The sequence below is a fragment of the Biomphalaria glabrata genome, chromosome 11, assembly GCF_947242115.1.
Source record: "Biomphalaria glabrata chromosome 11, xgBioGlab47.1, whole genome shotgun sequence".
Classification (NCBI taxonomy): Eukaryota; Metazoa; Mollusca; class Gastropoda; family Planorbidae; genus Biomphalaria; species Biomphalaria glabrata.
The window spans coordinates 13,864,945-13,882,872 of record NC_074721.1 but is presented as its reverse complement, the minus strand read 5'-3'; the positions used below and the strand labels follow the sequence as shown (position 1 = coordinate 13,882,872).

General features: G+C 36.4%; 1 protein-coding gene across 1 annotated transcript; it reads left to right on the top strand.

The window, feature by feature from the left end:
- Positions 1-792: 792 nt before the first annotated feature.
- Positions 793-1,554, top strand: LOC106072089 (ficolin-2-like). Its single transcript, XM_013232357.2, has one exon. The coding sequence runs from the start codon at positions 793-795 to the stop codon at positions 1,552-1,554; it is 762 nt and encodes a 253-aa protein (XP_013087811.2).
- Positions 1,555-17,928: the final 16,374 nt, after the last annotated feature.

Sequence of the window (17,928 nt, the reverse complement as noted above, 5' to 3'; positions counted from 1 at the left end):
ATTGCAGTGTGAACGTGGAATTTCGACATGCTGTTTGGCAGGAACAAAAAACCCCTAACTCAATGAATGATTCTCTTGACTAAATCGATGACGTCAGAAAAACGGTCAATAACCCAATAAATGGAGACAAAAGAAGGGGCGAAAGTGGGGAGCAGTTAAAGAGAGATAAATAGATAATTCCTTTCATTCGAACATAAAGATTTTACGAGTTGCTACAGGCTGTTTTTGCAGTGATCATTGTTTCACCTTTTTCAACATAGATTCACTCTTTGGTTTCGTCGGGTTTCACAATATTGTTTTCGATGTCGATTAAATCAGTAATTTATTTAAACATTTTAAAAATATGCTTTGCAATTTAAAACTTTATAATTCTGAAATTGCATGATCAAACATTGGAATTTCCGGAAAGAGGAGTTCGAAAGTAAACAAATACTTTAAGCGATTTTAAGATTTAAAATACTACTAATCATGTGGATAAACGTGCTTTCAGTTGCATTGGAATCCATTCTAATCTTAATTTCCTTTCCTGGATGTTTTGGAATCATTACATTCAGAAAGACGTCTGCTTGCTCTACCAGCTCAAACTTGACATTAGTTTATGCAAGCTGCTTCGAAAAACAAAATTGTCGGAGTTTTCTAGATTGTAGCACTCAGTGCAATGTGAACACGTCATGTCTCGGTGTTTTGAAAGAAAGCAACAAATCGTTCCACTTCCACAAGTCGTGTAGCTTGATACAATATCCTTCTACTTGCAGCGATACGCCTGTATTGGTGTATCTCAAATTCACGCTGATGGCTTGCGGAAACGGAGGTACTTACAACCTCTCAACGAGTAAGTGCGACTGCAAGATAGGATGGTCTGGAAGTATATGCGACACAGCTCCACAAAATTGTTCCGTTCTCTCGACATTGGGCTACACCGCTGGAACTTACTGGGTGGACATTATCCCGAGTTCAGGAGGCGCTCCCAAGACGATTCTATGCGAGCTGACATCTTCGTTAACTCTGAGGAATTACATCTTCAGCAACAGCGGATCGTCGTATCACAACAGAACATGGGCTGAATATGTCGCCGGATATAAAGTAGACAATGACAACTTCTGGCTTGGTTTGGATTTAATGAACGCCTACGCCATGTCGGGTGGAAAGAGTTTCAAAATGGAAGCAGTGTTTAGCAATAACGCCATCACTGCAGTCTGGGGAAACAGCGGCGTCACCATCAGAGATGGAAGTGTTAAATATCAGCTCACGTTTTCTGGCACTTCTTCAACGGCGTCTGGTTCCTATTCTGTGAGCTTGCAGGCTTGTTTGTCGTCTGGCAAAGTCTTTTCCACATGGGACCTAGACAATGACGGAGATACAGGATCCAATCTGGCGTCCTTAGCAGGTGCTGGCTGGTTTTTCGGTTCTTCATTAACTTGTAATCCACTCGGTCGTCTCAAAAGCTCTCTGCCAGAAGGACAGACAGACGGACAGATCCTGCTACCAAATTTAGACATGGTGAGTGGTGGATACCTCCCATATTTTCAATACGTCAAAATGTATTTTGAATAAACGCACTAATTTCTGTAATTGTTGAAATGTAAACTTTCATTTTCTGTTGTATAGATAAAATCATTAGTCATGAACATGTAGGCTATGTACTGATTTATACGTTAACTATTTACGTATTTAAATCTACACTATTTACTGATTTACATTTACATTTAAATGCTTTACTGATTTACTTATTTAAATCTACACTATTTACTGATTTACATTTAAATGTTTTACTGATTAATATGTAAACTATCTCCTGATTAACACACACATGTTTTACACATTTGCTTATAGATTTTAATTAAACTGATCAATAAGTGAACATTTACATGCATATAAGTAATCGTTTTCTCTCGTATACATGTTAACTTTTAAGTATTTAAATGTAGACTTCTAACCCTATCAACAAGACCTAAAAACAGGTTGCATTCGGTGCATCTACGTGCACAAACTGCACTGGCTTGTTTGGTCACACCAGATTCTGTCCGGACTCGAGAAAAAAAAAAGAAAAAATGAAACCATTGAGTCATTTTTCGAATCAGATGGAGCCATGAAAAGCTTACATGCACTTTCATGAGTTGTTTTAATTAAGTTTAGGGAAATTATTGTTCCTTATTGTAACGGTCCATTATAAAGTGAGAGAGAAAGTCTTAGAAAAACAAACCAGAATCAAGGAACGACATTTTATATAATTTTAAGTCTGTTAATTGATACTATCATTAAAACTGTACACAATGTATTGTTGTTTTTATCTATTACGACAATTTAACAAAGAAATAAGGCAAACGAAAGTTTCTTTTAATTTTAGAATCGACAAAGTTTTATAAACTTCAAACACGTTAATATAGGCTACCGACATTTCTGCTGAGTTTGTTCTGACGTCACTGCCATATTTACATCATCTTATTATTAAAATGCGCTGAACATCCCATCAGAGTGAAGAAGTTATGTTGTGTAGAGGAACTGATTCAACTCTGAGTTTAAACATCCCATCAGAGTGAAGAAGTTATGTTGTGTTGAGGAACTGATTCAACCCTGAGTGTGGACATCCCATCAGAGTGAAGAAGTTATGTTGTGTTGAGGAACTGATATAACCCTGAGTTTGGATATCCCATCAGAGTGAAGAAGTTATGTTGTGTTGAGGAACTGATTCAACCCTGAGTTTGAACATCCCATCAGAGTGAAGAAGTTATGTTGTGTTGAAGAACTGATATAACCCTGAGTTTGGACATCCCATCAGAGTGAAGAAACTATGTTGTGTTTAGGAACTGATTCAACCCTGAGTTTGGACATCCCATCAGAATGAAGAAGCTATGTTGTGTTGAGGAACTGATTTAACCCTGAGTTTGGACATCCCATCAGAGTGAAGAAGCTATGTTGTGTTTAGGAACTGATTCAACCCTGAGTTTAAACATCCCATCAGAGTGAAGAAGCTATGTTGTGTTGAGGAACTGATTCAACCCTGAGTTTGGGCACACTTGGAAGGACTTTGAAGGACATGTTCGTTCAGAAACGCTAGTAATGCTAGTTGCTTCTATATGTGGTCAAATCTTTCGTAAACCTTTGCATTTCCAAATGCCGACATGATTATAGAGGTGGCATAGGATATATATATATATATATATGGCTTTATTTTGTGTCTATGTCAGGGGTCGGCAACCTTTTGAGTCGGAAGAGCCAAAAATTACAATTTACTTAATTTCAAAGGTTTTAAAGAGCCACAAAGTTTTTTCTTGCCAACTATAAATAGTACTCGGATAAAGTTCTTTGATGAACAAAAACGAATCTATTTATTCATAAGAAAAAAAAATAAAATATACTTATGTATATTTGACTAGTGTTTTACACAACAAATTAGATAATATATATATATATATATATATATATATATATATATATATATATATATATATATATATATATATATATATATATATATATATATATATATATATATGATTATTAGATAATTACGTATTATAAATTTAAATAAATTAAAAGAATTAAACATTTACATAAAACACTAACTTGTACTTCAATAACAAAACAATTGAGCAAACAAATTCAATGGGAGCGATGGCTTTGGTTTTAGAAAGTTTGGAAACATTTGGCTAATAACTTGTTTTTAGTTTCAAACACGACTCTAAATTTTCAATTGTTAGTGGCCTATTCATCCAAGAGAACGCTTGCTCGCATGAATATGTCGATCCGAATATAGTTAGTACTCCAATAGCCAAACTTTTCACTTCACTGTAGTAATCTGGAAGACAATTCCATGCGTCGAATATAAGTGCCTCATCTCTCGACATTTCCTTGAAAGCTGTCTACTTTTGTTGCGTTACGTACATACATTTCTGGACCTCTCCAACTCTTCCAACTTGCTTTTCAAATATGTAAATTATCCACTCCAGAAAGCTTTACTTTTTAAAGTCCAGTATCAATTCTAAATGGCTCAATATGGATTTCGTTACTATTTGTGTTTAGGGAATTTACTATGAATGCTAGAATGGTTTTGTTGGTTTTGAAATGCTCAAATCTCTCAGCTAATTCATCTGTAATTTTTTTTAAATAATTGTGCTGTCAACAGTTGCACTGGTTTTATCGCGATATTGCTTTAGAAAGTGAAAATGAAGTCATCTATCGCTCTGATTAAGTAAAGTTCCGCTTTCAGACCTTGCGATCTTTAGGGTAGATGATGTAGAGGCCATCTCTTTCTGTGAACCACGGTTAACGAGGTTGTCAGCACAACGACCAACCACATTTACTTTCCCCAACTAATGCCAGATAATTATTAAAGCTGGGTGGATTTAGAAGCGCTAAAAAATATCAAGAGATTAAAAATCCCAGTCTTCACCACAATTCTAACTCGGGACCCCGGTTTGGAAGCAAAGCTCTTTACTGCTCAGCCACCGCTCTTATCTTCTAACAAAATATCGGTTGGGTTTTCATTTTCTTGTAGTTTCAGATTCATCTTATTTACATTTCCTGATATATCCATCATAAAGTAACATTATTGCAACAATTTGTCGCTCTCTAATTCAGGGTGATTAATGCCATCCTCATTTAGGAATGTATTTATATCATTCAAGCACAAAGCTAGACGCTTCAACAGCATACCTGTAGAAAGCCATCACACTTTATTGGGAAGAAGAAGGTCGGAATACTGAGTCTCCATTTCGTTTAAGAATTCTGTAAACTGACGATGGTAGAGTGCTATTGATCAGCACTTCTTGCTGGAGTAGGCAGTGAAACTTAAGACATGCGTGGAGACTCACAGATTCTCTTTTATTTTTTTCTGTCATACTTCTGGCTCCATCAGTTGTTATTGAAACGAGTTTATTTAAATCTATCTTATTGTCTTTAAGGCATTTTTGCACGGCATTCGCTAAATCTTCTCCCTAGTTTGTCACGAGAGCGCTAGCAATCCTTGGAAAGACATACCTGACAGAAAGCCAACTTGTGCCGTGTCTTTTATGTTGCAAGACTCATCTATATCATTGATAAGGCAGAAGAAAGTTGAGTTCTTCCACCTGCAAATATGTTACATTTGAAGACATGGGGATGGGTGCGGTGAAAAGCAGTACTATTGGCTAAGAGACTGAATCGGTGACTAATTTTAGTTAATCGATTAAATTTTTTTCGATAAAATAAATATTTGAGTCTGGAACTAAAGAGCCGCAGCTTAACATCCAAAGAGCCGCATGTGGCTCGCGAGCCGCAGGTTGCCGACCCTTGGTCTATGTGATGCTGTGTTAACTATAGGATTGTATCTTTAATAAAATTCTTATTTCACTTTTCATATATATTTATTACATGGATTATCATATTAACGCACACTTAGAAATCATGACATACTAAAGCAAGAAACTCCTTTATATCTTGTATCGCTTTAAGCAATTCTTCTCAACACACATATCCAATATCTATTCATAATTCTACAACACTGAATCAGCTTTTATTTTGAATCCTCACAATATCAATGAAACCACCTAAAACAAATATCAAATAGTTTGAACTATCAAATCTTTTTAATTAACACTATTACTTTAATTACTTCAATGACTTTAATAAGGAATTTAATTACTCTTCTAAGGACTTTAAATACTCCAAAGACTTTAATTACTCCAGGGTCTTTAATTAACATGTATTCAGTCTACTAATTTATGTTTATAGAAAGACAGAGAAATCATTTGAATAGTCGATTGATGTCTGAATGCTTTCAAGGAGGGGGATGTGATAGTAGGTGTATGTGTTTTGAGTGGCCGGTAGTGCAGTGTGGTAGCCTGTGTATGAAATGACCAGTTGACCTTCATTGTACATGGTTGAGTGAACAGCAAGGGAAGTGTGTAAGTCAGGACTGTGTGTAAAAGGAGGTCAGATTGAGAACAAAAGGATTGAGTGAAGAGACAAACAAGAGACTAATAAAATCAATGAGACTCTTGTTGCTTTAGTGTGTCTATTACAACGTCATTTAGATTGAAGTTTATTTTATCTACAGATGGTTATATTAATTAATAAAAAAAACTTTAAGCTAACATTCAAATAGAACCTTTTTTTAAAACAAAAAACAAAACAAACAAAAAAACACTGACAAAGTGTTATTACGAAAACTCGGTGGTATATAGAATAGCATGTTTATGAGTTTTAGTGAATTAATAATAATAATAATAATAATAATCTTTATTGTCCATATGGAAATTTGTCTTACAATTTGTGCCTTACACCAAACAAAAAACATTATAACTATAAGAAACCAAAGTGTACATTCACACCAGACTCACCCATAATTTACATGTGACAAAGTTTATACCAGATTGTTCTTATTTAATGATTTGATTGCCAGGGGAACAAAAGAGTGTTTGTGTCTGTTTGTCTTTGCTATCGGTGTCTTGTATCTCTTTTGTGATGGTAAAATCACGAAATCCTGACACAAAGGGTGATTCTTTATTTCGAGGATCTTGTTAGCTTTTTTTATAGATGTTTGTCTCAAACAACTGCCCAAATATATGGTAAAAAATCAGGAAATTCAGGAAACTAGCAGAGAAGTTTATAGAGTGTCAAGCAGATGTCGGTGGTTCAATACCCATTTAGCACATTTTTTTTTAAATCAATGACCATCTAGATCCGTTTTGATCCCATTTAATTTGAACATTTGTTGTCGTTTTTTTTTTCAACTTGCATATTGTTTAATGATATGTAAGTGTAATCCTAGGTTGTAAGTTGTGAGAACTGGTATACATATTTAATATCATAGCAACCTGATTGTTATGTATAGTATATGTTTCGAAATCGTCGAATCTAAAGATGTTTTCTTCAAAAACAATTTTTTAATGTTTTATAGCTGCCCCGAAAGGGGAAAGACGCTATTAGTTTAGTGAGGAATGTCTGTCCATCCGTCCGTCCGTCCCGTTTACATCTCGTAAATTAGAAAAGATAGTGAAAATCCGACATCATAGTATTTTAGATCATTCAAAGTTCTGATGCAACGGCTACTTTTATCTTTTCTGAAAGCGAAAAATTTAATTTTTAACTCACTTATGAAAGCAGTTTTTTCATAAATAAACCACTTTTACAACTATTCACTAGTAATAGTAACAAACACTGTAGGCTTAATAATAGGTACAGAAATTATCTGCCATATTTCAAACACATTTATGCAAACGATTTAGATTTTTTGTCAATTATTTTTTTTTTACATTTAAGTAAGTTCTGTCATACTAACTACAACATTTACACACAAAAAAATCATTTAGTATGCATATAAGTTGGACATAATTTAAAACAACAACTAATAAGTAGTTTTTCATATTATCGCGTGAATTGCATAATTTATAACATCTAGAGATAGAACACTGAACTAAAAGAATTTTTTTTATTTTACGGAAATGTTTTTTCTTGAGGAATAAGAGACTGTCCGTTTACAAAACAATTAGAGCAATTATACATTCATTATACGACATTAGTTAGGCCAGGTTCACATTCACTTTCACCTATCCTTTGGTCTGTGGACCGCTGGGACACCACACAAGATCCATCAACCTTCTTTCTTCATTCTTCTCAGTCATTTGTCTTTGATAGAATTTCATTCTGATGTTCTTTCTGAAAATATTGAAACCTGTCTTTTTACCTGCATGGGTGGACAACTTTGGGGGCGGATTTTGAGTTTGTTTCTCCACACAAACTATCTTTGTAACCTTGTTTTTTTATGTTAACGTAAAGTTTGGAAACAGAAGCCTCATTCACGTAAGCACTGGGGCAAATATCAGCCTCAATGCATTAAAGGCTTTCAACCTTTTGTTTTAGATCCATAAATGAAGATCTCAAGTGTGTACCCGATAACATGTCTCGTGCGAGTGAACAGAAGATTCGCTCAATTCCCATGTAATGCCTGAGGCTAGCAGTGCTTTGTGCTAAATGAATCAGTTCTGCTGTTGTGCAGGGACAAAGAAATAACTTACTCAAAAGGAGAATGTCTCTTAAATTTTCTCTAAGTCTATACATATTTAAACGGCTCAATCAGATGTAAGTTTAGTGGGCATCTGGAGTAAAGACAAAGCATACATTCCTCGCTCCTTAGCCCACGGGGAGTGCTCTCCAACTTTCTAAGTGTGTTCGTGACAACTTCAATCTATACAGAAAAAGAAAGAATAAAATGTGTCTTACATCTTATTGTGTCATATCTTATTGTGTCTTACATCTTATTGTGTCTTACATCTTATTGTGTCTTATCTTATTGTGTCTTACATCTTATTGTGTCTTATCTTATTGTGTCTTACATCTTATTGTGTCTTATCTTAATGTGTCTTAAATCTTAATGTGTCTTACATCTTATTGTGTCTTACATCTTATATTGTGTCTTACATCTTATATTGTGTCTTATATCTTAATGTGTCTTACATCTTATTATGTCTTATATCTTATTGTGTCTTATATCTTATTGTGTCTTACATCTTATTGTGTCTTACATCTATAAAAGTTTATCTGCCAGTTGCTTGAACCCACCAGTAAAAAAAAACTAAAGCAAACTACAGTCATTTGAAGCTCAACCCCCTACGCCAAATAAAACATTTTACAAATTGTTATGTTTTTGTTTTTACTAGTCACTGGGTTCTAGTAGTAAAGTATAGTGTAAAGCAGAGTGTCTATTTCTGTTGTAGCTTCTGTGTGTGAAGTCTCGCTGTATCTATTATCTATTATCTTATTGTTAACAAAGCCTATATCAACCCTGCCTGTTTGTCTGTATGGTGACAAGTTTGTACACGTTATTAAATAATAATTTTAAAATAAATCAATATTTTACCAATAATTTTTGTTTAGCTCAATTTTAGAATTTTTTTTCCAATTGTTTTTTTTTAGCGCCTTGTCATGCTTTTAGCTTTCTCGATACGCCATGATTCTATCGCTTGTCTGGACCAGTATAAGGGGGTTGGGGGAAAAGAAAAGCGTATCCAGGTGATCGCTTTTTAAATGCATTTATAAAAACAAATTAAACGAACTGACTTTGCACTTGAAGGCTAAAGCCTCCTCAGCCTTCTCTAACCAATAGAACAATAATTGTGCCAGGGAAATGCTTTTAAAAAGAAAAGATTTCTATAGTTATCTATTATTAGTTTCAAACTTATCTCTGTACAAAGTATAAATGGAACTAATTTAACGTAAACCACCTTATCAGTCAAGTAAAATTTCTTTCCTTTGTATGAGATACAAAAAAAAATTAATTACCAATAGTTAACTAACTAATTGGTTAATTTTTTATATTTTTTGTTTCTTGAGTTTTCAGGTAAAAGAAATATTGTGCAAAATTTCAGCTTAATTCAAGATTGGATGTGGGAGAAATAACGTGTACAAACTTTTTACCAGACAGACAGAGTGAATTGATATAAGCTTTGTAAAAAAGTACTGCATGGAATTTATTTCTAGTACTTAACGTTTAAGAAGAAATGATCGTATACGTTCTCCGCAGAATGGTCATTGTATTGATGATTATACATTTTTTAATAGATCACTATCGAGCAATGGAGTAGAGTTTGAAATAATAAATTGATTCTCATCATAACAATGGATGTCGTAATTTCATTTCATGAATAAATGAAAGGGCGTATCCAGTGTGTACAAGCCAATGGCGTATAAATTAATTCGTTGGTTTGAGACAGAGCAAATGCGACACATGAAGCTGTTACTTCAGTCGAGTGACAAGTGAGTTTGAATTTGACAATGTTAAGGTAACATAGTTTAGTTAAACTTTAGAGACAAAAAAATGTTTCTTTAAAGGCAAGAATCTGCTTGTTTCTGATTATACCTAAAGATCTTAACGATTAACGACTGATAAAAATATAATTGTTATACTGTTAATATTTAATATCTATACTTTACTACATAATATATATATTTTATATTGAAGAGGGGGTTTTTAACCTCAAAACCCGGTAGGAAGGGGTTTAAAACTCCAAACACCTCTTGGCTACGCTGATATAATTTGGTGACTGAAATTTACTTTTGTTTTATTGAAGAGAGGGGTTTTTAACCTCAAAACTAGAGATGGGAAACGAACCGAACCCTAACCGAACCGAACCCAAACTTGAAAACTGATCGGTACGAACCGAACCGAACGAACTATCCTCTCTTTGACCAAACTGAATCAAAGATTTTCAATATTATTTAGTAAAAAAAAACAACATCTTATTCTCAGTGAGATGATTTTACAGTTATTTTTAATTTTTGGAAAAATTAGATGGATCATTTTGGGTCGTCTTCTTTTGATTCAGCGCGAATGGTACCGTAACATTTAATATTTGTGCGTTAATGAAATGGGAGAGTCGAAGAAACGAAAAGTAGACTGTGAATGTAGAAACCACCTGGAATAGTTGGACAGATCTTTGCCTTTTAATGGAGCACGAAAATAAGCCAATATGTTTTATTGGTATAAAGATGTTTGTGGCTGTTTTTTTTTTTTAAAACGTAACTTTAAACAGCTTTATGAAATCAAAAACATAAACAAATATAGCGGCATTCTTGTTTTGAGCCACCAAGAAAAAATTTGTTAGAAACGCCTAGAATTTAAAGTATTGACGAGAATATTTACCAAGAAGATACATAGTTGCTCACATTATAAGGCGTGAAATGAAGTCCTTTTCTTTCATTTGGGGAATGCTTTAGAGGGGTTACTATCAGTGAATGAAGAAACGTGTCATTACAATAAGAAAGCAGTTACAGCCGCCACTCTTTTTCGCTTGGCAATTAGAAATCTCTATTAAAAACTAAGCATAAGATAAATGTTTACCCTTAGCGCCGACACATCCGATAGCGTTCTGTTAATGAACGTTGTATGGTGTAATGTTGGGTTCTTGCTTCCTGAAGTACTCTAGACACGTGACAAGACAAACACTATACGACTGACTCAAGTCCGTTCAGCAGACAACATGAAATTTATTTTACTAAAATAATAATAATATACTGCACTCTTTGTTAGTGCTACAAGTCAAGAAATAATAACAATCCTATCCGCATAGCAGCGGTATCAAATGTATCAATCACGTCCGCATCTCAGCGGGTAACAATAAGAACAATTACTACTAGTGACACTGGAGCTTCAACTATAGATATCCATTGAAATACGAATAATACTTTAATATTCAATAAGCACATAATGAAATCAACTCTCAAATATTATTAAACAACAATCACTAGTCCATCGACTTTCATGCTATATACATATATATACACCAGTCCAGGAAGAAACGTCCAACCTTCCTGGACCGGGAGCAAGACCTTACTGACTTGACTTGACTGACTGAACTCAAAGTCAACTTTATTCATTCTACTTCCTGTTTTCTACATCAGGAATTCCACGTGTCTTTTAAACTCTTAACATGACGTGAACTTTAGAGCATGCAATGTCAACTAGGACTGTGACACGTTCAAATCTTGCTACTTGTTCAAAGAAGTTTCAGACATCATAGAGGAGAAGGCTTCTTTCCTTTGGAAGAAATTACTGGGAGTGATTATTGATACCACCAGAAGTATGGCTGGATGGCATAGCGAACTGGCAGCAAGAGTTATTAGAAAATTTTCAAGTCAAATGGAACCTCTGTGGCAAGAAGTTGAATCAGGCTGACATACGAACCTTCTAAATGAAATTGCAACTCTTCATTTAGCAGGCGGAAAGGGGCGAAATGATTGTGGCGTAATCTCCTCACAGACGAGCATCTAGATTCAGTGCTTCAACTTGGTGTCTCGTCAATGCAGTGGAATCTTCAGAAGATGGTTTTCGATAAACTTCCTACATCCTATGAATTAGTGTAAGTATTATATCACGTGGGAGGCACGGTGGCTGAGTGGTAAAGCGTTTGGTTTGCGATCCGAGAGGTCCCAAGTTAGAATCCTGGTGAAGACTGAGATTTTGATCTTAAGGTCGCCTCTGAGTCCACCCAACTCTAATGGGTACCTGACATTAGTTGGGGAAAAGTAAAGGAGGTTGGTCGTTGTGATGGTTACATGACACCCTCGTTAACAGTGGACCACAGATATAGATGAGCTTTACATCATCTGCCCTTTAGATCGTAATAACTGAAAGGGAAACGTTTTAAAAATGATATCCACGGGTTTCTAATAAAAGTGCTTAATTTTTTAATGTATTTTTTTTATCTTTTCTATTTTGTGGCCGGAAATTTAAAATTTAGCCAACCAGCCGAATAAGTTTTCAAATCTCTGTTTTATGTAATTAGTAATTGAAGTAAACATTATAACATGGACTTAATTTTGCTGTTATCTTATTCACATCGAATCGAGCCAAACCCAAACTTAGGACCTGACCGAACCGAACCGAACCCAAATTATACTCGTCATCGAACCGAACCTAACCCGAACTTATATGTGACCGAACCGAACCCGAATTATACTCGTCATCGAACCGAACCTAACCCGAACTTATATGTGACCGAACCGAACCCGAATTATACTCGTCATCGAACCGAACCGAACCCAAACTTATATATGTGACCGACGAACCGAACCGAACTAGAACTTTAAAAGTTGGGTTCGATTCCCATCTCTACTCAAAACCCGCTTGAGGGGGGGGGGGTTAACCTTAAAAGTTACAATATCACCCCCTCCCCCGCATGGGGGGGGGTGGAGGAAGGAATTTCATTTCTGGGGGATGGTTGAAATCGAGCCCCTCTGGCCATGGCACAGTATACGTGTTTAGAAATTTGTTGACATTTTATATGATTTACATGTTTTACAATAAGTGGTCTCCTTGTTCTTGCATATTGCTAAACATAAATAAATAAATATATATATCACTGGCGGATCCAGGGGGGGGGGCGGTAGGGGCGATCGCCCCCCCCACTCGGCCGACCCCCCCCCCGAAGGGGGGGGGGCGGACGAATTTAGTATAGAAGTCACACAATTTGTATACGAATTTATTACTTATGTTAATAATATATACTAATTATTTATATCTCAAACTATTTTTAGATTATTTCGCCCCCCCCCTCTAGTATGTTGGCCGATTAGGTGGGGTCGTGAGGGGTCGATAGCATCAATCCGCCCCCCCCCCCAACCATCAACTTTTGAGTGGGGGGGGCGGTCCAATTTATTTGTAGAAATCACAGCTTGCCAAAAGAATCAATTAAATATCTATATGATTAAAACTTGTTATTGATATTTTAACCGATCTTTATATTATGTCGTTCCCCTGTTGTCCGATTGGTGTGTGTGGGGGGAGGGGGGTGAAACCTCTACTGCCCTTCCCACCTAAACCCTTTGAGTGGGGGGGGGGCGGTCCTACTTTTATGGAGAAATCATAGTTTGTGACCAAGATTAGTTGCATTGATATATAAATTTGATATTATGTCGCTCTCCTTCAGGTATCTTGGCCGATTCGGTGGGGTAAGGGGGGGGGGTCGATTGCATGTACTGCCCTCCCCGCTCTAGCCCTCTGAGTGGGGGGGGGGGCGGTCATATTTTTATGGAGGAATCATAGTTTGTGAACAAAAATAGTTGAATTTCTATATAATTGATATGTGAAACCATTTGTATATTATGTCGCACCACACTCTAATCTCAAATATTATGATTAGTAAATATAAAAGAAAAAACAGTTGGGAGGGGCGATACATGCCATCTCCTTTCCCTCATCGAACGAAGCAATAATTTTTCTTTTTGTATTATAGTTAAGAAATTACAAAATGTAAAAAAAAAAATCAGCCACAAATATAATTTATATATGCTATAAATTAAATTCTCGTATCGAGTGGCCCCACCCTTATTCTTTAATGCCAAATGTAATCATTAGCAGAAATTATAAAAAGGAGCGAGGATAAATCGTTTTCATTCTACCGCCCCTCCCATTTCCAGACAGAGTTTATGTAATTTCACATGAATTTATCATAATTATTTTAAGAAAGACTTTGCTTTGGAAAAGTTAGAATTCAAACAAAAATTTTCAGTATAAGAGTCACGATTGAGATGAGTAGCCTTTTTTCCAACCTCTACTCAATCTAATATTTTTCTAGTTAAATTTGGACTATAACTCACAATTTATGCTTGAATTTTATTGAATATTATTTATCGAATTTTTTTTTCGGCGGCGATCCTCAAAGCCTTAATCTAAATATGTGGGGTATCTGATCTTTTCAAGGAACAAATCGGATTAATTTGCAATGTATTAAGGGCGTATACATTCAAATTAGAATATTTTTCAAGTACAACATTATTCAAAAAGTCCTTTTTTAATAGGATGAATAATGAGCTTTAGGTAAGGAGAATGCGTTTCTTCAGCGAAGAATACAAGAAAACGCTTTTAGCGTCGGGGCTTCGCCCCGAAAATCACTAATGAATAGTTAGCTGTAGTTGTCAGGAGCAGGCGTTTCTGCAGTGAAAAATGCGAAAAAAACGCTTTTGGCGTCGGGGCGAACCGAACTCCACTGATTAATATGAGCTGTAGATGTCAGGAGAATGCGTTTCTTCAGTGAAGAATGCATGAAAACGCTTTATGCGTCGGGGCTACGCCCCGAAAATCACTGATGAATAGTGAGCTGTAGTTGTCAGGAGCAGGCGTTTCTGCAGTGAAAAATGCAAGAAAACGCTTTTGCGTCGGGGCTTCGCCCCGAACTCCACTGATTGATAAAGAGCTGTAGATGTCAGAAGCAGGCGTTTCTGCAGTGAAAAATGCAAGAAAACGCTTTTTGGAGTCGGGGCTTCGCCCCGAACTCCACTGATGAATAGTGAGCTGTAGATGTCAGGAGCAGGCGTTTCTGCAGTGAAAAATGCAAAAAAAAACGCTTTTTGGCGTCGGGGCTTCGCCCAGAAATCCACTGATGTATAAAGAGCTGTAGATGTCAGGAGAATGCGTTTCTGCAGTGAAGAATGCATGAAAATACTGAGAAATACTGCTTATTTATTCTTATATACATACATATATATACACATATATATATGTGTGTGTGTGTGTGTGTGCTGTACGCACGTTTATGTATAGGGCTAGGGTTTACTGGGCGTTAGGGTTAGGGTTTGGAAAAAAATCGCCCCCCCACTCCAAAGTTCTGGATCCGCTAGTGATATATATATATATAAATGTAACACGCTAAAAGTATTTGAAGATGAGAAACTACAACTGTTGTTCTGTTGTCTGGAAACTAAATGTGTTACCGCTTTTATTTGCAGTTGAACTGAAAAAAGCCATTGGTCTAACCCCTTCATTCCTAGACTGTAAGTCCTAACCAAAGTAGATTGATGCAGTCTTAGAAAACAAGAAAACAACGTTGCCGAGGAAAGCGAAGAACTTATTGTCCCTTCATCTGATGGCCGCCATTGTAAAGCCTGGCCGACTTTTTTAACTTCACTTGAAAATAATTTACTATCTTTAAGAAGTCAATACCATAATGTCTGTTCTGACATGTACCTTTGTCTTGTTGACATATTTCGTTGTCTGCGACAGTCTCGGGAGAGAAACAAATTTTGTCAGAATGACAGTCTGTTACAAAAGTAACAATTTGACAGTGATCTACAAAAGTTGTTTTGACAAGACAGATTGTCGAAGTTTACTGGAATGCAGCGTTCTGTGCGTGTCACAAGTCTCTTGTCTCGGGGTGCTCCAGACTGACCCGAAAACCTTTTACTACCACAAATCCTGCAGTCTGCTGGACTTCAATGACACCTGTGGCGGGCTTCTGCTGCAGGTTCACCTGAAACATTACCTTTTTTGTGGTTACGCTAAAATGTATAATTTATCTCGGATTGGTTGGACTGGAGACAGATGTGACGTAGCACCCCAGAACTGTACGACACTGAAGACTCTAGGCTTCACAACAGGGTTTTACTGGGTGAATCTTCTTTTGGATCCCTACCAGCCCCCGAAGTTGGTTGTGTGTGAAATCACGAGCTGGGGTCAACCAAGATTTATTCTTTTCAAAAGCAACGGGCGTTCAGATCATAACAAAACGTTTGCAGAGTTTGTGTCAGGCTATAAGATTGACGAGAGCAACTACTTTATTGGCTTGGATACCATGTACTATATTACAAAGTATACACCACAGAGAATTGACATTGAAGTATTCTTTAGTGTTATCGTGGAGTACGCATCTTGGTTCTTCATGAACGTAAGATTTGGGAACACAACTTATGGTTACAGTTTTACTTGGAATAGCAAGGGAACAGGGAACAACCCACGTTACCAGGTTCATGCCACGCCTTGTAATATCTCTTATGGAGCTTATTTTTCGGCCTGGGACTTGGATCGTGATGGGAACACTAGTGTCAATGTGGCATCCAAGGCAGGGGCGGGATGGTATTTTGATAAGGTTCTTGAATGTAATCCACTGGGTCGTCTGCCCAGTGTCATGTCTGCGGAGGAAGAGAACGGGCAGATGCTGCTTCCTGGACTGGATATGGTCAATGGCTCCTACGCCGGATACTTGGACTATGTCAAAATGTTCATTGATATATTTTAGAAGGAATCTATGGTCTCGGTCTCTCTCTCTTTTTATCTGTGTCTCTCTCTGTCTCTCTGCGTCTCTCTCCATCTCTGTCTCTTTCTCTCTGTCTCTTTTTTTTTTTCTGTCTCGTTCTATCTCTCGCTTCTTCTTTCTCCTCGTGGTCTCGTTGCATTTCTCCTCGTCTCTTATTTTTGTTCATTCTCTTGCCTTTGCTTCTCTCACTCTTTGGATTCTCTCCGTTTCTCTCTCACTTCTTGTCTGACACCTCTCCCGCTCAGCTTTTGTCTCTCCGTCACACTGTCATTCTTCGTGCATTCCCCCCCCCCCCCTTTTTTTCTGTCTGTCTTCCTCTCAGTAACTCAATCCTATCTAGATGAGGTGAATTTAATCGCTAGGGTATATGATGCCCTGTGCGGCAGTTCCTCCTGATGCCCTCCAAACAAAAAGTTTTAAAATAGAGAAAACTTTCCAATTTCGAAATAAAGTGTTGTCATTAATTAAGCATTGATATTTCGCATAGAAATGATTTTCTAAAATGATAATACAAGTGAATCTCACGTGCTTTCTTGCCGGCAACTATCGATAATTTTATCGAAATCAGATTTTTTCCACTAGGTCTTGTTCAAGAGACGAAATCCCCAAATTAAAGAGTCGTAAATTCCTCATCGTTGATTGTAAGTATTTCTTCATCAAAGTCAGTTTGGAAAAATTTCGCTTGCACTTAGCATCATTTAACTCGATGGTAAAAATAATATGCGAATCAAGATGGCAATATCTGAGGAATAACATTTTTTTAATATAAAACTCTGAAGCTCAACAGGTTCCTGTTTTGGAAGTTCGGAGACTTCTGGAGAACTTGCGACAATTACCTGAAGTCCCCAGACAAAATTCCATCTGAGGATTAAATAAAGGCTAAAATTCATATTTATCATGACTTTGTTCTTATTTCTTATGGTCCAAGGAGCTCTTTCATGAGTGTTGATAGAAAATCTAACTTCATCATTTTTTAGCCTGGCATTTTTTTCTTGTGGCCAGAATGTCTTTGAGGCTCTGCATGACAATGTACCATACAATTTAGATCCAGATTTTAGATGTTAGGTGTACTGTGGAAAATATTTGCTGTTTATACTTTCTATATGTTTTGTTACATGTGTTTTCGTGATCACATATATTACAATAAATACTTTTTTATTTTGTTGGTACATGTACGTATACAGTCTCTCAGTTTATTTGTCTCCAGGATATTTTTTTGACTTTGTATTGCCAGTTCTCCTTTAACTTATTCGCGATGCCCAGGGGGTGCCAGATTCTGCTTGAAGAGAAAACTCATTATGTCCAAGATTTTCTACAGATAAGCTCTCCACATTTTCCCCTCTTTCTTGCTTATTTAACGCTAGAGCCTTGCTGTCATTATTGTTGCCTACTCACAGACAATCTTCAAGTTCCCTCCAAG